This window comes from Dromiciops gliroides, chromosome 2, assembly GCF_019393635.1.
Source record: "Dromiciops gliroides isolate mDroGli1 chromosome 2, mDroGli1.pri, whole genome shotgun sequence".
Taxonomy (NCBI): domain Eukaryota; kingdom Metazoa; phylum Chordata; class Mammalia; order Microbiotheria; family Microbiotheriidae; genus Dromiciops; species Dromiciops gliroides.
In genome coordinates, this window is record NC_057862.1 from 443,808,064 (window position 1) to 443,834,575 (window position 26,512).

Here is a 26,512-nt window from a genome sequence, read left to right on the forward strand (position 1 = left end):
CCGTATAAAACTCACCAAAACCCAAGGCCACCTTTGGGGGGGAGAGCCGTGTCAAGCACATGCTGCTACGGCTAGCCGGGCCTAGTCGAACTCCAGTCAGCATCTGTCTGAGCAGCGCAGCCAGTGAACAAGGAGAGCCAAAAAGAGAGCCCACTTCCGTTCTCTCCTTGCCTTTTAAGCTTGCACCCCGAAAGTGGAGTGCTTAGCAGCTGGACTGGCGTGTATAGCCCATGCACGGCCATTGGTCTCCTCCCCGAAAGGGTGGTCCTTCAAAAACTGTCGTCTTTCCATATTCACTAACCGACTGTTAAAAACTTTTTACCACAATGTACATATTGAAGATGTCTGATTTTAAAAAATGTATTATAAGGGAACTTGCAGTATCTTGTGAGTGATTTTCTACAGTAGGGCAGACCATAGTCATGACAACTGATTGACAGATGTAGAGCATGTAAGATTCTGCCTTATCTATTGCTTGTTGAGTATAATAGAGTAATTAATTTGGTAAATCAGAAAGCAGTTTTAAAGGCTCCTGTTAAATAAGGTCTCCACTAATTCATATACTAACATAATAGAACCAGGGAATTTCATAGTAGAAAACACCTCAGTGTCTATCTGGTATAACCCATACCTTGTGATTATTTCTGCTAAAACATATCAAATAAGTTCTCTAGCCTTCATATGAAGACATCTTGGAAGGAGGAAATCTACTTCTCTTGGCAGCCCATTTCACTTTGGAGTGGCTCAAATTGTTAGGCAATTTCCCCCCTTCTATCAAGCTTAAAGCTGCCTCTCTGCAACTTTCATCCACTTCTTCTTGTTCTGTCTTCTGTAATCAAGCATAACATATCTAATCCCTTTAACACATGACAACTCTTCAAATACTTGAATTCTGTTCTCCCCCAACCTTCTGTTCCCTAGGCTAAGTATCCTTAGTTCTTTGAATTGATCAGCACCTGACATTATCTCCATGACAGAAACTATGACAGAGATAACAGTGTTTAGGAGTCTGTAGAGTATCAGCATAAAAGTAAGTATAAAATCAGGAGACCAGGATCACCAAAGGTGTTCATCAGCATCTGAGGGCAATGTTGTCAAACTTAAATAGAAAGGGGGGCAATTAACCCATACATGAGAATCCTTCTAGGTTGCATATTCACTTAGTTTTAAAATGTGATGTTACCTATGCTTTACTGTCTTTTTATTTGTTTTGTTAAACATTTCCCGATTACATTTTAATCTGGTTAGGGCCTCACTCAGGAACATTGGGGGTCACATGCAGCTCACAGACCACATGTCCGACACCTTATTTTAGAGGATTATCTGGCACAATGTACAAAAATGGAAGAAGGTTCTGTTGAAAGAGATTTTATATATGTTCCTATTTGTGAATGACATTGGGTTAAGTAGATCAGGCCCTAAACCACAACAGGGCCTTCTCAATGAGATCCACTATCATTTACAAGAGATAGACCCATCCATCTGCACAGGAAAAAGAAACCCCAATTGCCTTAAACATCCAGGGCCATCTCTAGTCATCCTGATATCTATCTTGCCACTGGACTCAGATGGCTCTAGAGAAAGTGAGGCTGGTGACCTTGCACAACCCTCCCTCACTTAAATCCAATTCAGTACAAGTCCTAAATGACAATCAACAAAGTGATGAAATTAATGTTGATAACACATATACAAGACAAGGGAGGACTTTAAGCTGAAATATTCCAATAATTGTTTCAATTTACCTCATTTGGATATGTAGGTGACTCCTGCATGTGTGTGTGTGTGTGTGTGTGTGTGTGTGTGTGTGTGTGTGTGTGTGTTTGAGAGAGACAGAGAAACAGAGAGGAAATCCTGTGTATCTCCTATTTGTGACCCAGGAAGAAAAGAGAAATAAGGCCTCCAAAAGCTGGGTGAGAGGTTGAGCTGTCCTCCCATCACAATGGATGTTGCTCTTCCCTGAGGTTCTACCCTCTTTATAATCCACTTAGATGCTCAGCTGACTTATTTACTTTTCTTCTTCCAGGAACAGGCAATGAGTGTCTATCTGCTTCTTTTGGCTTTTATCACCCACATTTTAGAAAAATAAAATTAGCTTCTTGGCTTAAATATGTGTTACAGCTCATGAAGCCCCAAAGCCCAAGTCAAACAAATCATTCAATTGCAAAGCAGCCTGACAGGCCCATAAAACTAAGTGCAGATGCAAATGCATCTTTAGGCCTTTTAATGTTTTGATTAAAACAATGGAGATCAGGAAGAGTATGAGTCCCCTTCTTTTTATAGGCAGTTAATACAGTGAGGGCCCTGAGTGTTCTGCTTTAGTTAAGCCTTGGTCAGTCTTCCCATTATCAGCTTATGGTTCCAGCCATAAACAAAGCAAAACAAAAACAAAGCCCATCTCCGCTACAAGTTGAAACCTGTCTGATAAGGTTTCTTTCCAGGACATCATTTTTGAAGTAACTTTGAAGAAGAGTGTCTGACTGCTTATATATCACCAGGGATACGGTAACCAAAGAATCATTTTTAGTTTTCTTCTGTATCTTCAGCATGGACTGATTTCCTAAACATGATTTCTTTTCCCCTGGATGTTATTCTGTTTTGATTGGATTCTCTTTTCAAGTTTTCAAAATAAAATGCTTGTCATCCTTAACTGCATATGTCTTTGCTTTGTGAGTTTAAGTCAGGGTCTTGAAGTTGAAAGCTCTGTGGGGTTAGATACATTTTTCCCATTTCCCCATTACTCTGAAGAAAGGAATTTTCAACACAAAGTATTGGTTTACTGGAAGAAATTAAGGGGAAATATCAAATGTTGTCATAAATAGGATCAGTCCTCCCCCAGGAATACTATCATCAAAGGCAAACTGCAAAGCTTGGGGATGTCTCAGTCCCATTGCAGGGAGTGCCAGACAACCCTCACATTTGTCTTCTCTACCAAGATGCTCCCAGACCTCAAGTCATGGACAACTAGGGAAGCTAAAGGCCACAGCCAACTTGAATTCCTTCTACCTTGGAAAGATAAAGAGGGCCCCAGACCAGGCTGAGAATTAATCCCAAAGCACATAGTTTTACTGATAGCACCTGAGCACAGAAAGATACCAATTAGAAGACAGTGGCACAATAGGACTGAGAACCAGAGTAGTGTTTCAGAAGCATTCTCACTATTGAGATCATCACCTCCTGAGGTCACTCAGTTCAATTGAGCCTTCTTCCTTAGTTGGGGAGTTTCTAAGGGAAGTCACAAGCAGAAGGCTCTGGGCTACTGGGATTTTTTGTGGCTGCAATTTTTTTTGGCATGGCAATGAGGGTTAAGTGACTTGCTCAAGGGCACACAGCTAGTAAGTGTCAAGTGTCTGAGGCCAGATTTGAACTCAGGTACTCCTGAATCCAGGGCCAGTGCTTTATCCACTGCACTACCTAGCTGCTCCAAAAAAATTTTTAAAAGGAAAAAAAAAATTAAGAGGGAAGCTCCCACTGTGTTGGGTAGAAACTTCATGGAATAATTATAGATGATATGGACAAGAATTAATTGCACATGATGAGAAGGAATGGATGGGTTAAACGGACCTAAAGAGATGAGATACAGATCTCATAAAACTATTGCTATTGTAGCAGGGCAAGGTATGTCTGCATTGTGGGGGGAGGGAACTGGGGTCAAAACCTTAGGAAGTATTTACACAAATAACAGGAAATGAAGACTAAAGGCTTAGGCACATATCCCACATGACAGGTAACTCAATGATGTGTATGCTGCTTGTCTATTTTGTGACTGATAGGCAAAACTCTTCATTTCCTTGCCAATCTCAATGACTTCCTTATTTTCCTCACTCTCCATTCACCATCTCCATTCAATATCTATCTTAATGCTAGCAAAAGAAAAGCAGTGTTGTACAGTGGATAGGACACTGTAATAGGAAGGCCCAAGTTCAAATCCCACCTTGGAAAGTTAATTTTATGACTCTGGGCAAGTAATTAAACCTCTTTGCATCTCAGTTTACTCATATATAAATTTGAGGGGGCTGGTCTCAAAGATTTCTAATGTCTCTACCCCCTCTAAAACTATGATCCTATGATATAAAACGTAATTAGAAAAGCAAATCTTTATTTTTTTTAAGTAGCAAAGATCACATTGCATCCCTAACACATGATGGGTATAAATAGGATGAAATATATCACTAACAATAACCTATGTGAAAGAAGTGGTGTAATACTTTAAAAGGCACGATGAAGAACAGGGACATGACTCTTTTATTGAGGAGTTACAGAAAGGCAGAAATAAGGATCACAAAGAATAGAAAAGGGCAGAGGTTTCTGGGATCTGCATGGGTGTGTGTGTGGAGCGGGGAGATTCATACTGAGGAGTACAAGTATCCTCCAAAGTGAGATTTGGAAAACCAAGTAACTACCCAGATCTCAGTTGGCCTTTACCTTGGCACTTCATGATGCTCTTAAAGACTCTTTCATTCTCAATTTCTTTTGTTCCCTATGACATAGAATATTATAACGTGCAGTAATGGTTTATCATGGCAAAAGTGTGTTCTTGACTTATGGGGAAAATCCCTTGAAAATATACCTGTAATATATCTGTGTGTTTGTGTGTATATGTGTGTGTGTGTTTGTTCTAACATAGTCCTTGGCACAGAGTCTGTGTGGTGCTCTATCTTTTTTGATCTGAAATTTCCTCCACTTTTCCCCATATTACCATGACCAAATGAACTGAAGCAGCATCTACCTGGTATGGCAGCTCAGGAGCTGATCTGAATGATAAAAGAGAACATTTAGCTAATGATCATGGCAGATAGAGTCATTCAGCCTTGCCATTTCAGTTCTTCCTCCTTTTACCACTTGCCATGATATTCAAGACAGATGACATCCATGGAGCTATAGACAGAATAAAAGGACTGCTTCTGTTTCAACATATGAACAGTCCACCAATAGCCTTTAAAGGGTCCTAGCCTAGGCCTTAGGAATAAACTTTCATTCTGTATTTCCTATCCAAGGTCCCACATGGGCTAGAGTGCCAGTCTCTGAACTTCCTCTTGAGTTGTGATCTTCAAGTCCTGCTACCAGAATACCATGTGACCAAACCAGGGAAAGGTATGAGACTTCCCAATTCATGAATCTGGAGGAATTGATAACTGATACTTAGCAGCATCTTTCTTAGCAATGATTCCACCCTTCACTCCATCAAAAGCTATCATATAATTTTATCCCCTCTGTATCTAGATCATAAACTCAGGCTTATAAACTTATCAACTCAGGTTAAATAATTGAAACATTATGTAGGCTTCTTGCTAATCTTTCTTTTCCCTCCTCTTGTCAACTCATGATGATGTGGTAGAAAAATCATTGGGTTGAGTTCAGGGACTTGGGATTTAATTCCAACTGTGCCACAACCTGACACTTGGCATTGAGCATATCCCCCCTCCCCCCCCCCATATAAGCTCCCTGAGGGCAGGAATTGTTTTCATCACTGTTGCTGTTTCTCAGCACCTAGAATAGTACCTGGCACAGACTAGGTGCTTTATAAATGTTAATTGAATTGAAATAATCATCTAAACTGAGAATGGCAAATTAAGTTAATCAATAAACATTAATAACTAACTATATGCCAGGCACCATACTAGCCCTGGGCATATAAAGAAAGGACAAAAAATTCCCTGCCAATGAGAAGCATACATTTTAATAAAGGAGAAAATATGTAAGTAGGTATATACAGGAGCAATTAAGTGGCACAGTGGCTAGAGTTTCCAGACTGAAGTCAGGAAGTCTCATCTTCCTGAGTTCAAATCTGGCCTCTTACACTTACTAGCTGGGCAAGTCATTTAACCCTGTTTGCCTCAGTTTCCTCATCTATAAAATGAGTTGGAGAAAGAAATGGCAAACCACTCCAGTATCTTTGTCAAAAAAAAACCAAATGGGGTCATAAAGAGTTGTATATGAATGAAAATGACTGAACAACAACAGGTACATGCAAGATACTTAGAAAGTATTTCAATTCTCCATGCCCCTTCTTCTCTTCTACCTTTCCATTTCCCAGATTATGGACAAATGGCTACTAGGTAAGGGGTGCCATGCCTCCACCCTATTCTAAATCATTTATTGTATTCATTTACTCAGAAAGCACTGCACGAGTGTCTTCTGTGTACACAACTCTTTACTTGATTCCTGGGTGGGGGAAGGAGAGAAGAGAAATAATTTTATAGCATTGACATATCCCACCTCCCACCCCTGGCTATAGGCCTTTGCTTGTATTGATTCTTCCTATGCTTAAAAAGAATAAATAATAACAACAAAAACAACAATACTTATCTAAGCTTTGCAAAAGGCTTTTCAAACTTTATATCATTTGAAAATTGTGAGATAGGGGGCAGCTAGGTGGTGCAGTGGGTAAAGCGTCAGCCCTGGATTCAGGAGCACCTGAGGTCAAATCCGACCTCAGACACTTGACACTTACTAGCTGTGTGACCCTGGGCAAGTCACTTAACCCTCATTGCCCCGCAAAAAAAAAGAAAAAAAGAAAAAGAAAAGAAAAAGAAAGAAAAAAGAAAATTGTGAGATAGAAATTATCACCCCTATTTTACAGATGAACAAACAGGCTCAAAGTGGTTGTGATTTGCCCATGAGCACATAGATAAAAGGATGTCAGAAGTTAGATGTGATTCCATGTCTTCCTGATTCTAAGTCTAGTGTTTTAACCACTCTGTCACATTGCTTCTCAGGTCACTGTTAATTAGAATGAAAACCAGTCAAGTTTCCTCAGTACACAATATGCATTCTCCTCCCCTAGCAAAAACCAAATTAAACTAAACTAAACAAACAAAAATAGCTTCTAAAATTTTTCAGGAGTTAGTTGTGAGAAGAAAAAAACAACAACAATAAAGTAAATTGATCCAAAAGGCAGGCCTGGGTAGCTTACCCAAACACAACAAAGCAGTCCCCAAATCTAATTAACAAAGAGCCAGCAGGATGAAAAAAGCTAACGAGTTACTTGGAGCCCAATTTAGTCACCCACTTCCTTCCTTCCAAGCCTGGACTTTGAAGCACAATCGAATATTATTTTTCACTCCGCAATTACGGCAGACTGGGAGAGACTGTGTAGCTGCTGCAAGATTTGTGTTAGCAGAGAAGCATTAGTGCTCCTGGGAATCAAACTGAGATTCACCCATTTGTGGCAGGTGTTTTAAGTACTCAGCCTAACAATCCACCCACGCATGGCGCTCCAGCAATTCAACGACTAAATTAAGCCTCTGAATATTAAATTAATGATGGAAATCTAAAATATTAATATATTCTAATTGAATATTCTCCGATAAATTATCCAAGCATTCTCAGCAATTTGATTTTTACTTTCATTTCTTAAGGAACTTTCAGCTGCATAAATATAGCTATTAAAGCAATTCAAAGAAATGGAACATTTTCTGCTCAGACGGGAGAGAACTCTATAAACACAAAGAGTCTAAAAATTTCTTTCATATGATTGATTAAATCATAGAACCCAAGACAGCTGAATCATTAAATGACTGCTTTCTTCCAGTACTTTTGGCTTTAGCAAGGACAAGATAAATTCCCTCCAGGTCTGAATACAAGGAAACACAATGTGTATAATTATAGTAAGCCTTGAAGGCTGTGATAGGAACCTTCCGAATGGAGTATTTGGGGTGCTGTGGCTGCATTTTTATAAATCCATTCTCCTGGTAGGCAAGTATGCAACAGGGCACATGATAAGTATTTGTATATTCCTATCTGTATGTGAAATTCAGAGAGTGTATTCAAAACTATGGCTCCATGTCTGTCTATTAACTGGGATTTGGCATGGCAGATAATTGCTGTATTCTATGAAATGACACCTAAGTTAGAAGGATGTGCTGTTTTATGAGCAGGCAGAAACACAAAGGAAGATAATGATTTCTGTGGACATGTTATCTAGATCAGGGTTTCTTAACCTGGGGTCAGGGAACTGGTTTTTTTTTTTCTTTTAAAAAAATCTCTCAATCTCTCTCTCAATCTCTCTCTATATCTATATCTATATATCTAGATATAGATATACACCAGCATTTCAATATAATTGGTTTCCTTTTTAATCATATTTATTTAATTTTATGCATTTAAAAACATTCTTCTGAGGACAGAAGGGATCCATGGGATTCCATGATAAAAAGAGGGGGCAGCAGGGAGTGGGGGGTAAGAACCTTTGGTCTAGAAGATGGAGACCTCAAAGGATGATTACTTTTTTATGTCTAGGTTTGAATGGACTGAATGAATTTAGTTTTCCATTCATTCTTGGAGTAGGGTTGGGGGTGGGGTGGGGCTCTATTTCAGTAACTGTGAACACATTAAACTGTATGTGAGAAACAGAATTAACATCCCCCCCATCCTCTTTTCTTAAAGCTCAAACAAACTCCACCCCCCACACACTCCAACCTCTCCTCCTGTCTTAGTTTCTTCCCTGAGGCTTTCACTCTCCCTCACTGCAGAACTCTCCAGGGAAAGAAATCCTCTTATTTTTTCATTTCACCCACATGCTTTTATGACTTTGAAGAACTAGGCTCTGTCATAAAGACTCAGAATAAGGAAGGATTTAGAGAGTGAATAGTTTCTACCTCTAGTAAGGTGACTGAGTCCAGTACAAAAGTTTTATCACGTTTATAAAAATGAAATCTATTCGGGAGGGGTTCAAATGGGTACCCTCATTTTGTTTAAGGGAAAGAAGAAGATGAATAAACCTTAGATTAGACTATTCTGTATGCAATTAGGCAAGTGCACCTGTCAGATAGGTGTTTCATCAACTAACCTTCTGATTCTTGCATACAAACTAATTTCACACAACTGAAAAGCTGAAAGATAGAACAGATGTGCTCAAAATAATGGTGTGTGTGAAACTGAAGGCCCTCCTCCATTGTAGAATTTAATTCATATAATCAATATATATATCAAGAGAAATATTATGATTATGTTCCTAGAGAAGATGATAGTAGTATAGGGGTGTCAAATACTAGTACACTGAACCAAATTAAAATCTAATTGGGAAATATTTAACAACATAAACAAAAATAAAATGGAACATAGATAATGTTAATATGTAGTTTTCTGGGAGGCACCTAAGTAGCTCAGTGAATAGTATTGTGCCTGGAGTCAGGAAGACCTGAATTCAAATCTAGCCTTAGACACTTACTAGCTGTGTGACCTGGGCAAGTAATTTAGCCTTGTTCCTCTCAGTTTCCTCATTTGTAAAATAAACTAGAGAAGGAAATGGCAAATCACTCCATTATCTGTGCCCCAATAAACAAATAAATAAATAACCTCAATGGGGTCATGAAGAGTTGGACACAACTGAACAAATATACTTATGAATTTTGTTTTCATCTAGACCATTACTGTGAGACACTCCTGATATGGAAATACTCTCTAGTTCTGCAGTGATGATTCATTTACAACTTAGAATCTCAGAATTGTCTGGGGGGCATTATGAGGTTAAATGAGTTGAACCATGATGTCACAGCAAAATATATGTCACAGGCACACTTTGAACCCAGATTTTTCTCTTTAGGGAACTGTGAGGTCATATTAGCTATAAGGAAAATATAAATAGATGGCTGGAGGGTATGTGTGAGTAGAGGACCTCTCTAAAGTCCCCTTTAAAGATGAAGGATAAGTCCCAAATATCTCTAAATTATCTTACTAGTCAATCTTGGGTCCATCAATTTACTTTAATCCTCTCTAAAACGATTTGATTTCTTTTCACCGGAGTAATCTCTAAATTCTAAAGTTTTATTATACATTGAACAGAGAAGCATTTTTAGGATTCAATTTTCTTTTTTTCACTTTTTAGGAGAGTGGGACAGGGTGTTGTAACGATGGTGTTCCCATTGGCATTTCCAGTGAGGAAACCGCTTGTACCAATGCAGAATAGCATTTATGAACTTAAGAGTTTTGGAATTGCCTAGAAAAAAGCTTTTTAAACTGTGGGTTGTGACCCCATATGGAGTCTCATAACTGAAGGTGGGAGGGGTCATGAAAAATTTGGCAATAGTTAAAGGTTATGTATAGCTATTTTATATGCCTATATTCTAGGGTCACGTAAAAATTTCTCAGACAAAAAGGAGTAGTGAGTGGAAAAAGTTTAAGAAGCCCTGGACTAGATTTAACTATGAGCTCCCATTCCAGCTCTGAAGTTTGGGTGTTCTTGAATATACCCAGTGAATGAACTGGGAATTCTCAGTGGCATTTCCAGGATTCAATTTTACTCATTTTCTTCCCATTTCCCATGTAATTCTGATCCCAGTTTAATTTCAGAAGCACAAATGCAAAACAAAACAAAACAAAACAAAAACAAACACCTTAAACATTTTGCGCCACTGTTCCGGATGGCTGCTCAGAAACCAGCCTAACCTGAGTGGTTATTTTCTGTTTTGGATGCCATCTTCATTGCAAATATGTTTTCCATTCCCTATGCATGGCTGAACAACTGTATGTGAGCAGCCATGATGCTCCTTAGAAGGAAAAAGCCTGTAATTAACCAAGGTTTGGGGAAGAAGATTCTGTTCTCCTCCCCTCCATTTTTCATTTAACATATTTTATCAGAATGAAATGCTTTAACGAGCAGAGAATTGCAGCTGATCCCAGCTGAACTTCGCAGCGCTGTTTTCAGCTTCACACTCCCATTAAGATGCATTCACATTTGCTATGATTTAGGCTTCATTCAGGAACAACCTTGCCCCAAATACTGACAAGTAACTAATCAGCTTCCATGAAATGGAATGTTCCTCTTTTTTTTTTTTTTAATAATAAAAGCAGGAATGGGAAAGCAGAAGCTCCTTCCTCGTTGCTCTTCTGCTTCCCACACAGACTTTCTGGGCACCATATGACATATGGATCCATAGAGACACAAGCAGAATTGGAAAAAAAGAGGCACAAAAGGAATGGATGGGTACATACAAGTACCCCTGTTTTTTGATACAATTCTGAGCTTCATTTCAAAAACACAAATCTTCCTTGATGGCGGCCATAATGGGTATGCCAATTCCCATTTACTAAAGACATATCCAAAAATGCCCCTGGCTCAGAGACTAGTCTTCTGATGAAAGGAAACAAGGAAAGTTCAGCATGCCTGTACTATTATTGGTTTAAAAAACTGTAGAAGCCCATCCACCAGAAATTCACTGGCATGAATTTTCTCCACAACTCACTTCAATGCTGTCCACTTTCATGTGCTGTGCCTACTTTAGTGTAGGAACAGATGGAAGCCCAATCCACCACCCAATGTTCAGGAGTGTTTGAAATCAGATCAAAACTGTTCACCTAGATCTATCAGGCAGCCAAGTGCCCCTGGGGCAGTGTGAAGATTATGAGGATGGAAATAAGCACACGGTTCTCATCTTTGAAAACCTTCTGTGTCCCTCCTCCTCTTCTCACATCCCATTACAGAGCAAAATGTAACTGATAAACCCTGGGCTCATGCCGACACTCAGGCAGCCTTCACTATAGCGGCAATTGTGTGGGTCAGGGGACCCAAGGCTGCAGATGACAAATGGGTTCTGAACCAGAAAAACATCATAAAACATAAAAATACAAGAAGAACCAGCCACCACAGGGAAGTTTCACGCTTATGATAATAGTTTCTCAGCATTGTGCAGTGCTGTAACTGCCCGCTCTGATTTCTCCATCCACATGCCATTACTGACTTGTGGGAAAATACTTCTCTCCCACAACCCCCTTCCTCATCTATGCTTTCTATTTGGAAATGCAGACGGGCACAGACAACATAAAAAATCTGAGCAATGACTGGGTAGCTTCTAAGGTTCTTACTGTCACTAGTCAAAAGTTCACAAGATTTGGAATACATTTTTTCCTCTATCTGATTAGATAAATAATAAAATCATGTGGTACTTTCCAAAACAGAAATTTAAGTATTTAATGATGAACCATGGAAAAAATTTGCAATGGCTAAATTTCAACAGAAAGTTGAATATGTTTTCTATTTGGGAATACAATGCAAGGCCAAGAATCATCAACATTTTAATGTGAAGTAAGACTAGGATTTCTTTTGTCCTGTTTTTTTTTTTCTCACCCTCCCACTGATGGAGGAGAATGGGTCAGAAAATAACAACCTATATTTTTCTCCCTAGTCAACCAGTAGCCAGCAATAGCAGGAGAATAAAACATTGAAGCATATGAAACTATGGCTTTATAAAGTATAGAGTGGGGTTCTGTCCAAGAGTTTTGCTTCCCACTTTTCATCTATTAAGTCGACTTTCTCAGGGCTTGACAGAATGATAAGAGGTGCTACTTGGAGGAAAGGGAGTCAGAGTCCTTCAAAATCACCATCATAATCATTTAATAAGTAGCATTTGAATAGTGCTTTAAGGTTTGCAAAGAGTTTTGCAAATATCTCATTTGTATTCTCACAACAACCTTAGGAGGTTATTATCCCCATTCTACAGATGAAGGAAATGAGGCAGACGAAGATTAAATTACTTACCCAGGGTCACACTGCTAGTACGTGTCTGAGATCACATTTGAACCCAGGTCTTCCTGATTCTAGATGCAGCATTTTACCCATTATTCTTTCTAGCTGTCTCAGATAATGACTAAAGTTGATCAAACCAGCTGATTAGAACATGGGTAATAGCTTTGATCCTTGTAGGCAGAGCTATAACTAGAGTGGGACAACTGGGGCTTTTCCTAAGGTGCCAGAATTTTGAGAGCTTAGCTCACTGTGAGGGAGAGAGATACCTTTATTGATTTCCTCCACCATTATTTTTTCTTTGCTTTTCGTGTATTCTATATTCACTTATATGTGTACATGGTCTTTCTCCTGTTAGACCACAATCTCCCAGAGGACTGGGAGGTTACTCTTTTGTCTTTATTTCCCTAGTACCTAACACACTAAACACTTAAGAAATGTTTGTTGTTAACAAACTTTAAGACTCACTTTTAGCTGTAGAGAAACAAAGGATTAGTACCTAGTTAGAAAAGACACTTAGAAGCTATCAAATGGCTTGCTTCCTCCTACCACACACACATGCACACACATGCATGCACATACACACACACACACATACCAGGTATATTCCTCCCTATCCCAGGGACTTTGTGTGTAAAAAAAAATGCTTAGGTATGATCTGCTTCTGTGCTATCTATTATGATTCTAAAAGGGAAAAATTCCCTTTCTACAATAGTATCCTTAACTATGGCCAGCTATTAAACTTGGAAATAGGACAAGATGGCTGTGAATAGACCATAGAACCACAGATTTAGAACTGAAAGGGAGCTATGATGTCATTTAGTCCAATGCCCCCATTTTACAGGAGAGAAAACTAAGACCCAGGAAGATTAAGAATTTGAACAAAAGTTTTAATAGCAGCAAGGTGGTCCAATGGATAGAACACTGGACTTGGAGTCTAGATGACCTAAGTTCAAATCTAGCCTCAGCTACTTGCTAGTTGGGTGACTTTGGGCTAGTTCAGGTGACTCATCACTTAACCACTGTTTGCCTCAGTTTTCTCAACTATAAAATGGAGGATATTAAGAGCACTCACCTTCTAAGGTTGTTGTAAGGATCAAACAAGATCATATTTATACAGTGCTTAGCACAATACCTAGCACATGGATGTTATATAAATGCTAGCTATTACTACTACTACTATTAGTAGTAGTAGTAGTAGTTACTATTTACATTCGTATTAGATGTCAAAGGCAGGATTTGAACCCAGGTTCTCTGACTCCTTGGTGTAATTATCATATATAGATGATAGATAGATAGATAGATAGATAGATAGATAGATAGATAGATAGATAGATGATAGAACATTTACTAAGTTCTTATATGTGAGGCAATATACTAAGCACTGGAGATACAAATAGAAGCAAAGAGAATAGTTCCTGTCTTCAAGGAGCTTACATTATAATGGGAAAAGGTAACCAGTAATGGTGAAGTCAGCAGGGTAGAATTACCCAGCAGTATGATGTGGAGATGGCATTCACCTAAGCAAGCTAAGGTAAAAACCTAACCATCAGAGCTATCATCCCAGGGACTGTCTAAAGTTATGATTGGGAAATAATGGGTATGGCCAGAGAGCATATGCAGTATGGTAAGGAACTAGCTAGGAGACAATTCAGAGACCTACAGGGTCAGTAGCATAACTTTTTTATCCAAATCACAGCACCAGATTGCATTTAATTACTGAAACTTGACATTGCTTTGCAATATATTAATGGTGATTATCCTTTCTAGCTTGGTTATTTTTAATATTTTTGCAGAATGGTTCTATTAGATATGAAGTTGGATATATAGATAATATTTTCTGGAAGAGGAAGGAACCTATTCAAAAGTCTTTTCCTTTTCTTTATGTACATCTCTGGATTTTAAACACCCAACTTCATCTTTCCAAGTTTAAAGGAACAAGAAACAAAAAAAGTCTAATCATTACAGAGAAAGAAATGACACATTAATAATAATCCCTGGCACCATAGTTTCAAGAAGAGTGAGGTGAGTTTCATCACAATGGATGAAAATTACTTAATGGGATACTCACCATCATTTTGTCAAATTATTGTTGAGATTAGAGTGCAATTTTCTTCAAAGGGAAGAAGAAAATGTTAGTCAATGGACTTGGTTATTGAAAAATAAATATGTAAAATGAATTCTTTCCCCCAAGGAAAGAAACACTATGGTGGGCAGCATGAAGAACACCAGCTCAGCAAATAGTTCTACTTTATTCAAATAACCACCAGTAACAACACTCAATGCTTGCTTCATTTCTTTGTGTGATGCAACCTCACAGTTGCAAATATATCATCAATTTTCATGAACAAAAGCTTATTAATCATGAAGGGTGCCTATGAGGGGCAAGATTATGGGGTAGCCACATGCAGGTCATGAAACCTAGTCCTAGCTCTATCAGCAACTTCTTCCATATGCCATTAAAATGGTTTCGACATGCCTGAAGGAATGATCATGGCTTACTTGATCAGAAGGACTTGAAGGATACTATTTCCCACTTTGATTTTTCCCCTGCTTCAAATGATATAATCTTGCTGGAAAGATGAAAAATATGTCTTCAAAGAGAGGAAGCACAGACACTCTACCCTGGTTCAAGCCAATCAGTGCTGCCTTGCAGCTTGAAAAGGAAATCAACAATTGGAGGTGAACTCTCCATCTCCTGGCCAGGATTGACAGGCTATTTTTTTCTCAGAATATTTTTTTTAAATCCACTTACCCTCACAAGCTGCTGTGGGAAAGGACCACGGGAATTTTCTGGGACATTGATTGGTGGAATGACCCAGTCCCTCTTTTGTCTTCTTAGGCCATTGGAATTCTGATGTTGGGGCCATGGTAACAGCATATCATTTGGTGGCTGCATAATTTCCAGTGATGTGCTCTTCTTCCCTTTTTGCTGTTTGTTTGGGTTTGGGGGGGGGTTGCATGTGGGGGAGGTAGAGAGGGGAAGAAAGGGAGAGAAAAAAGCCATCATGAGATAATGCTACAGAGGAAGTGTTCCCCACCCTGACCCCTGTAGGCTCCAATCACTTGTTAAGACTATTTGTAAGACATTGATCAGTTCCATAAAGCATCCCTATGGAGGAAACTCATGTACTATTAGCCTTTATAAAATTAAATCAAAAGTTTCTTCATTAAGGAGGCATGATACATAATTATCTTCCTGGCTATCAATACAATTGAACAAAACCACAGAAAAAGCAACTTCTGGAATTTATAGGGGCCATTATGTCAAGGGCAGGCTTTTGGAAGGAGATGGGATGCCCAAAGTGGGAAAAGCCTGTGACAACTCACTAGACATATGGCTGCAATTCCTTCATACCTTCTACCAACATGTCCAGGATTTGAAAATGGTTTTGTTCTGTAAATGCAAAACTGGATGAGGAAGTTTGAAATGTGGTGGCTGAAAGCATGGTGCTAAGAATACTATGTTTAGAGTTAGAGCACCTTGGTTCAAAACCCAGCTCTGCTATTTTCTCCCTGTGTGACTTGAGAGAAGTCATTTTTATCTCCTTGGGCATCAGTTTTTTTCTTCCTATAAAACAAAGGATTGGAACTAGATGAAGCCTGGTTCTAAATCTATGCTCCTATGCTCCTATGCTCCTATGCTCCTAGCATCCTCATAGTTCATAGAGTTCCATAGATAAAAAGAGATCAAGCTGAAGTCTTAAGTCTATATGGGCACAATGGCCCTAGTAATTTAGCCCCCAAAGTATTTTAATAATTCAGATTCTTACAAAGGTATCAATTGAGAATGATTCCCAGGTAATTCACATCTACCCTAGCTAATATCCAAGCTTTCAGATCTTTTTTTCCATTTTGAATTCCTCACTGAAAGTCTTCATATTAAAATTTAGAGTGGGGGTAGCTAGGTGGTGTAGTGGATAGAGCACCGGCCCTGGATTCAGGAGGACCTGAGTTCAAATCAGACCTCAGACACTTAACATTTACTAGCTGTGTGACCCTGGGCAAGTCACTTAACTCCAATTGTCTCACCAAAAAAAAAAAATTTACAGTGATGACTCATTAAAGAGCATAAAAAAGTGAAAGGTTTCCTGTATGTTATTATCCACCCCTAGTTTATAAAGATTGAGCTGGACTTCTGTAAACTTCATGGTGCCCTTAATTTCTATGGAAATATGACATTATACAAACATCTCTTTAAAGATGGATCAATAGATGTAGCCTAATGATTAGTCACCAAGATCTTTATAGTAACTAAGTAGAGAAAAATTACATTTCCCATAGCTAATTTTAGAAGCAGTTCTACCTCTTCTCTACAGTGTGCTTTCTTCTACACAACAGCTTATAGCTAGACTGCTTTGCATACCTTCTTCCACCCTAAGGAAGTAGCAAATGCTCTAAAGATATTTACAGTCAGGTGAGAATCAAGAAAATCACCTTCCTAACAGCATTTGATATTCTTGTTACATGTTTTAGGGGCAAATCCTGAAAAGTAAATCACATACATACTTCCCCACCAAGGATGCACCAAAAGTTCTAGCACCATACCCAGTAATGAAAGAGTTTGGGGAAAACCACCTGAAAAGAACACTTGAAACATCCCTCCTCTTGACAGAAAAGCATAGGAACACAGTGGGGGAAATGTCACATATATTGTCAGACTGTCTTCATTATTTTTATTTGATTGTTTTTCTTTGCTATTTAGTAGGGTTCTTTTCACAGGTAGATGCAAGGAGTAAAGCATTTCAAGCCAGAAATGGCTATGATAGAAGAACAAAAGGAATCAGGAAATATCTGTGATATGGCTCTAGATATTACTATGGGGTTATGAGAGCAACAAAAACACTTATTGGCTAGGGTTCTTCACTGGTAATAAAAGAAGTGGGTATGTAACATGAATATCAAGTAATACCCTTACCCATTTATATGGTGTTTTATGATTATCAAGCGATTTTATATATGCTATATCATTTGAACCTTTCAGCAATCTTTTGGATAAGAGGCAATATGGGGGTAATGAAAGGGCACTGGGCTTGGACTCAGGAAGACAGAGGTTCACTTCTCACTTGCTGCATTAGCTGTATGGAAATATCACTTAACCTCATTTTCCTCATCTGTAAAAAGAGAGGATTGGATTCAATGACTTCTGGGATTTCTTTCAATTCTAAATTTATAATCCTTTGATACTAGGATCTTATGATCATATATGGTAGACTGGGTAGATATTATCATTGTTTAACAGAAGAAGAAACTGAGGCCAAAAGGTGAGTTTGCCATAGTAATTAAACAAATGAATGACAGAGATAAGATTAGACATTAGGACTCTAAGTTTCCAGGGTTCTTTATCTTAGACCATTCTATTTCTAATTGACCCATATCTAATGCAGATTCATGATATCCACAGGAAAAAAGAATGCCATTGCAATAAGTCTGCTAGGATGAGATAGAAGAAAATGGGCCTCTTTAAATAATAGCCAGTGGCATTATTCATGGTCTCCATGTAAAAAGACACAATAAGGAGAGGACAGGAACTTTTGAGTGAACTTCTCGGAGACCTCTCCAAGCTTAGAAGAATCTTTGCCTCAGAAGCCTCTCCAACTCACAAGAAAGACATAAGTGTGTCTCCCTCTCAGGTATACTGACTTAGGAGAGTGGATGTGGGTTAATTTTCATTGCTCAAGTGGGTCACTGAGAGGACGATTCTTAGATGAGAGCCAAACGATTCTTGCTTTGTGGAGTTTATACTAAAAAATGATTCTGAACCAAAAATGACCCTGGAATTACAAAAATGACCCTGGAATACAAATCCCAAAGCTTCAGAATTAGCCTGATAATCCTGGTAGCAGTGCCACAGCACCAGCCTTCTTCAGTCTTCTAAAATATCTGTCATTAGGTGACATGGTGGAGATGATCTGATTTATCTCTCCTGATAGTATGAATCTGCAGTAGCATCTACAAGCTGGAAAGTTCCTCCTCAGAATCTCAGAAAGGCCTTAATGCAACTGTGTAAAAAAGGAGAGAGTCGCTTTATCTTCATTTGCTAAAGATGAATTCTCGTGGCATTAATTTCTCTTGTGTTGTTTAAATAAATTGCACATATTTGTTACTATTTTAAAGCTGTGAGACAAATGTAATAACAAAATCTGGTGAAAATAAATGCCAGACCTGCTCAGTCTTCTGCCTAAAATATGCACCAACTTCTCTGGAAGAGCAGAGAAAAGAATATCAACAATTAACAAATATCCCTTTAAAACTATCATATTCCTTTGAACATGGAACAATCTTGGGCCCGTTCAGGAAAAGCAATATAAACACTGAAGCTAATTACACTAATTATAAATAATGCTTACAGTTTTCTCTTTAAAATATTTTTCAACAGACGACACCTGCTGATTTCCCCCCACTGGATTCCTATGCTCGGAATTTTATGGAAAATAACAAGCAAATGACAGCTAATAATTTGTATGTAACCTTTACACTTAACAAAAAGGAAAAAAAAAAACTTCCTCAATGCAACACCTTTGCAATTCTCAGCAAAGTTTTCAAAATTAAGAACATAACTGGGGCAGATAGCTTAGGAAAAAAAATCACTGGATCTATTAAGAAAGTTTGTTCAATGCAAATAGGGAAAGAGATATCTGTGGCTTCTTTTTTTTTTTTTTTTTTTTTTTTTAGTGAGGCAATTGGGGTTAAGTGACTTACCCAGGGTCACACAGCTAGTAAGTGTTAAGTGTCTGAGGCCGGATTTGAACTCAGGTACTCCTGACTCCAGGGCCGGTGCTCTATCCACTGCGCCACCTAGCTGCCCCTATCTGTGGCTTCTTTATGAGTTGTTCTTTAGGTCCACAGAGAGCTGGTATAATTCTAAAATTCAATTTTATAGGACTAGCACATGAAGGCTTTCAAATTCAATGATATGATATGGCAACAGTACTCACCATACCCAATGGGTTTCCATAGGCCCAGTGTCACTTGCTTTCTCTCTGATAGCCTCTAAAATGACATTTTAAAGATGCATAAAAAGGAATATAGTGAGTGGATGATTGTAATATGGACAGCAAGAGATGACTGATAACGGCTGGAAGCAAAGGTCAGGGAGAAAGCATATTTGTGCTAAGAATATACCATAGTCTGGGGCAGCTAGGTGGCGCAGTGGATAGAGCACCGGCCTTGGAGTCAGGAGTACCTGAGTTCAAATCCGGCCTCAGACACTTAACACTTAATAGCTGTGTGACCCTGGGCAAGTCACTTAACCCCAATTGCCTCACTAAAAAAAAAAAAAAGAATATACCATAGTCTGGCTCCCTTCACCCCCAGCAACCAACATGGATCGTGTTTGGACCAAGACTGTGAAGAAGGCTGCATGGGTCATCATAGAAAAGTACTACACCTGCCTGGGCAACGACTTCCACGCCAACAAGTGCATGTGCAAGGAGATCACCATCATCCCCAGCAAGAAACTCTGCAACAAGATCACGGGATGTGTTACTCATCTGATGAAGGGCATCTAGAAAGGCCCTGTGAGAGGTATCTCCATCAAATTGCAGGAAGAAGACAGATAAAGGAGGGATAACTATGTCCCCAAGGTCTCTGCTTTGGATCGGGAGATCATCGAAGTGGACTCTGATATCAAAGAAATGTTGAAACTCCTGGACTTTGGTAGTTTGTCCAACCTGCAAGTTACCCAGCCCACAGTTGGGATGAACTTCAAAACACCAAGAGGATCTGTTTAATGTTTACTTTTGCCTTCTTTCCAATAAACTTGGGAACCCCCCCCAAAAAAAAAAAGAATATATCATAGTCTATGACCAGAGTAGCCACATACTATGAGGGATAAGGTGCAATAGCTCAGGTAACATCATAATATGAAAGAACCTTATTGCCTCTCAAAATGACACAAAGAAGCAGCTGACCTAAAATCCAACTTCAATTTAATAGACTGCTAAAATGTAATCAATGGATAATAATATGTATATTGATTCAAAAGAAGATAAATGAGAGGACATCCTCATCTCACCCCTTTGAAGAGGTGGGAGGCCCACAGGTATCGCATATTGTGTATGTTTTGGGACGTTTTCATTATATTGATCAGCTGTATTGATTCCTGTAACCCCCTCCCCCTTTTAAAATACTATTTGTTTTATGGGATGGTTCCCTGGGAAAGGGAGGGGAAAGGTTATTGGGGGAGATTATGGTTATATAAAAAACAAAAGAAACGAATAAGAACTTATCTTAAAAATGATAAAATACTTGGGAAGTGTAGCCTGTTACAAAAGTCTGTTGACATGAACAAAAGTGATAATGTAATAATGAATATAGGTAGAATGTTGGTGATCATCATAGAAAATAAAGAGAGAGAAAGAGGGGCATGTTTGGAAAGAAAGACTTTATCACTGTTTCACCTGCACTATCCAGGTGAGAGGATGTCCTTACTCATTTTCCAATTGGTGAAGTTGTCTCTAAAGTAGAGAAGGAAGCATCAGCTGTTGACAACACTTTCTCCTACTGGCATAAGATTGATTTTGCTTAAAATCTATAGCCAACAAGCATTCTGATCTTAATTTGTGAAAGAAAGTAATGAAAGGTAAGAGTGAATATGTTGGTTGAGTAGTTCCAGTTGGAGATAGAGTTTCGAATGCCAGGCTGAAGGGTTTGTCTGTTGGTCATCATTATACGTGGGGCAGTGTTCACTAACCTCCTCCATTTTGTATTGCAGTTTTATTTCCCAAATTTGCTATAGCTCAGATAGGAGAAGAAAGTATCCACAATGAATAGTGGAAATGGGTTTTTATGAATAGGTGTGAGGCAATGTTGGAGTAGAAGTGAGTGGACCATGAATAACTAGTTAGGATGTTCAAGGGAAAATGTTCTTTGATACTGAGAGGAAAGAAAAGAGGTAAGGATATGTATTCATAGGACTAGCCATGATGGTCATTCTGAAGGGGAGTTACAAATAGGCCATATCCAGATTTGGAATATCAGACTGTCAGTACCCAAACACCTCTCAACTAGGTTCCAGTTATGTAGAGTGGAAGGAATGGTGTGGTTTGACTATAAGAGGGATGGAAAAGAATGGTATAAGGTGAAATCCATCTCTATGTTCAAATCACATGGAAGATTTATAGCCTGAGGTATAGCAAAAGTCTGGCCTACTGTGATCCACCATTGAGATATCCAAGATGCTTGCATGTATTTATATGCTGATTGGGACTTCAATTGTGCAATATTTTAATGGGAATGGAAAAAGTTTTATGGATATTGAAGTGAATTACATATCTCAACTCATTTTTGTGTATGTGAGGCAATGAAGTTTAAATGACTTATCCAGGGTCCCACAGCTATCGACTCAATTTTCAATCCTGGCTTTGTTTCTGGTACTAATTTGCTACATGTCCTAAGACATTTCACCTCTTTGAGACTTAGTAAAATGAGGGGTAAAACTCTCAGCTCTTTTCCATTTCTGGCACTAATAAAAATTATGATGATGATGATACTAGCAAATATATAGTTAATTAAGGTTTGCAAAGCACTTTATAGATGCTATTTCACTTGATTCTATTAATATACTTTATGGATGAGAATAATGAGCCTAAAAGAGATAAGTGACTTATTTAGGGTCACATAGCTAGTAAGTGTCTAAGACAGAATTTGAACTCTGATCTTCCCGACTCCAAATCCAACAATCTAACCATTATTATACCTAGTTGCTTCCAATGACATTCTTTCATGAACCCCATAATAGTCTAAAGTAGATAAGATTTTCAATCAATTATAAAGTATTTAATAAGTACCTACTATATGCCACGTACTGTGCTAGGTGGTGCGGATACAAATATAAAAGTCAGATAGCTACTGCCCTCAAGGATCTTACCTTCTAATAATTTTACAATATTTTTTTTGTGGGGGAGTATTATAGGCTCAGAAAAGAGGTTCTCATTTACCCACCTTTTAAAAGGGGCCATTCTTTTTTTAAATATAATTTTATTTTTTGTTACTCCAAACTTGACAAACACCAGCAAATATGAGTATTTCCAAATACAAAGAATAGAAAAAAGAGGATTGTCCATAAAACTACACATCTCTATTATGTACATTTTGTTTTATAAAAGGATGTAATACACTGACCACTTTAGTTCCAAAACTATCTTTTGTCTGTTTCCCTTTGAACCTCCTTCTATTCAGCACACTTTAAAAAAAATGCTTCTTTGATGCTCTTATTATTTTATGCATCATCATTACTCTCTTCTTTCCTCAATTTTCTACCTGTTCTCCTAAAAAAAAAAAAAAGCCCAACACAATTCTCTCTTACAACCAATAAGTGTAGTCAAGCAAAAAGAAAAAATCCACGCATTGAATTTTTCCCATTCTCATCTCTTTAGACAGAGTTTCTCACTTCAGGGCCTCTCTCCCCACTGGGTCTTAATCAATTGTACTCAGTGTTGGATAAGTTATGCTTATAATACTATAAGGTGATGACTTTCTCCCCTGGTAGATGTTCTTTAATTATCCTCGAGTTCCCTGCATGACCGATAAGGCACACAGCTTGTGGCTTCCTGTACTCCCTTGGTGGTAGAACCTGGTCCCAGCTACATACTGGTAATGAGATAAGAAACTCTCCCCATTTAGGAACACTTTAACATTGGCAACAGCAATTTCAGAAGAACAAATGATTAATCAAATGAAGCCTAGTGGACTGAATAAGTTGCTTCCCCCAACCAAATGACCATCTCCCCCTTCCACTGGAAGTGTCTGTTTCAGAATTTATAGAACTGCCTCACTCATGTTTTCTCTACCATGAGTTTCTTCATTGCCTAACCAAAGAGGGATTTCTCTGTGTACTTCCTAGGCTCTCCTCCTATCTTCCTATTCCTTATTAGACATACTGTTTTATTTTATTTTAACCAGAGCAGCTATGTTCCTCTCCCAGGTCTTGCTCTGCTTGTAATGGGGGACTGTTCTGTATGTATGATTATGAATATAATTGAGTATGACTTTTAGGTGAAGTCGGCAGATACTACTCAATATTAGGGAAAAGCTCAGGCATTTCTCTTCTATCATCATTCATAAGTAAGGGATGAATAATGTAAAACTGACCTGGGGCAGGTTTTAAATTATCTCCTTTTCTCAAGAAAGAAAGAAAGGAAGGAAGGAAGGAAGGAAGGAAGGAAGGAAGGAAGGAAGGAAGGAAGGAAGGAAGGAAGGAAGGAAGGAAGGAAGGAAGAAAGAAAGAAAGAAAGAAAGAAAGAAAGAAAGAAAGAAAGAAAGAAAGGTGTTAGAGAGAAGAGATAACTAAACCTTTTTTCATAACTACAGGGAGAATAATTAGATGTATTATAAATTTATATTATGCATCCATGTATGATCACCTATTAATATATCACAAAGTGGGCAGCTAGGTGGCACAGTGGATAGAGCACTGGCCCTGGAGTCAGGAGTACCTGGGTTCAAATCTGGCCTCAGACACTTAACACTTACTAGTTGTGTGACCCTGGGCAAGTCACTTAACCCCAATTGCCTTACTTAAAAAAAAAAAATATATATATATATATAATCTCACAAAGTAAAGGTATTGACCCATACAATATTAGGTCATGACACTTAGGAGAGAATTACACATAACTTGGGATCTACTAAAGCTGGAGAAATTGGAATGGCATTCTGTGAGGAATTTTTTGCTTGGCCCCCATGATTAAAGATTCTTTATGGAGTATGGGCGGGTGAATAATTTCTGCAGATTAGTGGTCATTATACCTCCTAAGTACACAAGAGAAAGGCCACAAAAGCATAATTTTAAAAATCAAAAGGCATACCTGAAAAAATCATGGGATCATCCATTGAGAGATAGTACAGATATAGAAGCTATGTACTTCAACGTGCTCATTGTACAGATAAAGAACTGAGGCCCAGAGTCAGTTAGGCAAAATGCCCTGGGTCATACAACTAATAAGTGACTGAGATGGGAAAAGAACTCATATCTTCCTAACTCCAAAACCAGTGCTCTATCTATTAAAAACTCTATTATTAGGGGCAGCTAGATGGCACAGTGGATAGAGCACCGGCCCTGGAGTCAGGAGTACCTGAGTTCAAATCCGGCCTCAGACACTTAACACTTACTAGCTGTGTGACCCTAGGCAAGTCACTTAACCCCAATTGCCTCACTAAAACAAACAAACAAACAAAAAAAACTCTATTATTGCTAGAGTTTCTCTATCATTATGAAGGAGATAGTAAAGAGAGGGCATAAGCTTATTTACTGATACTCTCAGTACTAGAGTTAAGAGGAAGCCTTTAGATATAAAAACAGGAAGGCTTTTTCTTGTTGTTATTCTAGAATTTCAATTTTATTGATGCAGAACTCCCATTATGGGAACTCTTTCCACTGCTGCTGCTGCTGCTGCTTATCCTCCTCCTCTTCCTGCTAGTATCTACTTTATCCTAGACACTGTGCTAAGCACTTTACAAATATCATCTCATTTTATCCTCATAACAATTCTGGGAGGTTAATAATAAATAAATAACATTTATATAGCACTTATATATGTCAAGTATTGTGTTAGGTACAGTTATCTCATTTGATTCTCACAACCCAGGAAGGAAGGTGCTATTGTTACTCCAGTTTTACAGATGAGGTAACTGAGGCAAACAGGGTAGGATCACATGGCTAGTAAATGTCTGAGGCTGGGTTTGATCTCAGGTCTTCCTGATTCCAAGCTTGGCATTCTATCCACTGTGCCACTTAGCTGCCCCAGGTCTGTGGTATGGATTCAGATCAGTAACTCATTTGTGAGTTATTGTGGTCATAGATTTTAGAGCTGTAAGAGAAATTAGATCTCATCTAGTCTATCATCTTCATTTTATAGAAGATGAAAGGGCCAGAGAGGATCAATAACTAGCCCAAGATCACATAGGTAGTAATTGCACAAGTGTGATTTGAACCACTGCTCTCTAACTCTAAAACTAATGTTCTGACCACTGTACCATACTTAAAGAGTGGTCTGGGGGAATTAAGAGGCTGTGACTTGTTCACATTCACATAGCCAATATGAAACTTGAACCCAGGTCTTTCTGACTTCAGGGTCAGCTCTCATTCTACCCATTCCACCACACAACCTAATGGAAGATAGCTTTGGGGAAATGAAAGGAATATCTACTCTATGCAGTGGGAAGAATACTTCTATGATTCATTAAAAATTACTTCCAGCTCCAAAGTTCTCTAATTCCAAATAATATGTATTGAACATAGAAATGTTGTTCAGTCATTTTTCAGTGGTCTCTTTGTGACCCCATTTGGGGTTTTCTTGGTAAAGATACTGGAGTGAATTGCCATCTTCTCCAACTCATTTAGCAGATGAGGAAACTGAGGCAAACAGCATTCACTAAGTTGTCCAGGGTCACACAGCTAGTAAGTATCTGAGGCCAGATTAGAACTCAGGAAGTTGATTTTGACTCCAGGACTGGCATTCTGTGCACTATGATTCATATTTTTTGGGGGGGGGGCAGGGCAATGAAGGTTAAGTAACTTGTTCAGGGTCACACAGCTAGTAAGTATCAAGTGTCTGAGGCCGGATTTGAACTCAGGTCTTCCTGAATCCAGGGTCAGTGCTTTATCCACTGGGCCACTTAGCTGCCCCCACACTCTGTGCACTATGGTGCCACCTAACTAGCTTGAAAAAAAATGGTACATTCATTCATAAAGGATATAGCCAATGAGCTCTCTGTCAGTTCTTGGGACACATCATTAATCTTTGCATTTGATATTAGATGGGAGCAATCATGCCCACCCTTTGATAAACTTAGAGCTAGAAAGAATCTTAGAGATCATTTAGTCATTTAGTTCTTCATTTTACAAATGAGGAGCACTTCCTTAAGGTCACATGGGTAAACATCACAGCTAAGATCTGAACCTGGTTCCCCTTGCTTCAAATCCAGGACACTTTCTACTGTACTTTGGATCCTGATATTTACTATGGCTTAAGAAAGTAACATGAATATTAACTTGAATGACTGAATATCTATAATTTCTGGAGACTTCTTCAAGGTGGCTTCCCTTGG

At 38.6% G+C, this 26,512-nt stretch overlaps 1 protein-coding gene and 1 pseudogene across 2 annotated transcripts in view; one reads left to right on the forward strand and one right to left on the reverse strand.

Moving 5' to 3' along the window:
* The window catches only part of CDH4 (cadherin 4), a 1,225,586-nt gene that overhangs the window by 412,000 nt on the left and 787,074 nt on the right, over positions 1-26,512 (reverse strand). For both annotated transcript variants that reach the window (XM_043984728.1, XM_043984729.1), the window contains exon 4: positions 15,216-15,392. In XM_043984728.1, the coding sequence (XP_043840663.1) occupies positions 15,216-15,392 (177 nt within the window). The remainder of the gene's footprint in view (positions 1-15,215; positions 15,393-26,512) is intronic.
* LOC122741350 lies at positions 19,786-20,193 on the forward strand (annotated as a pseudogene).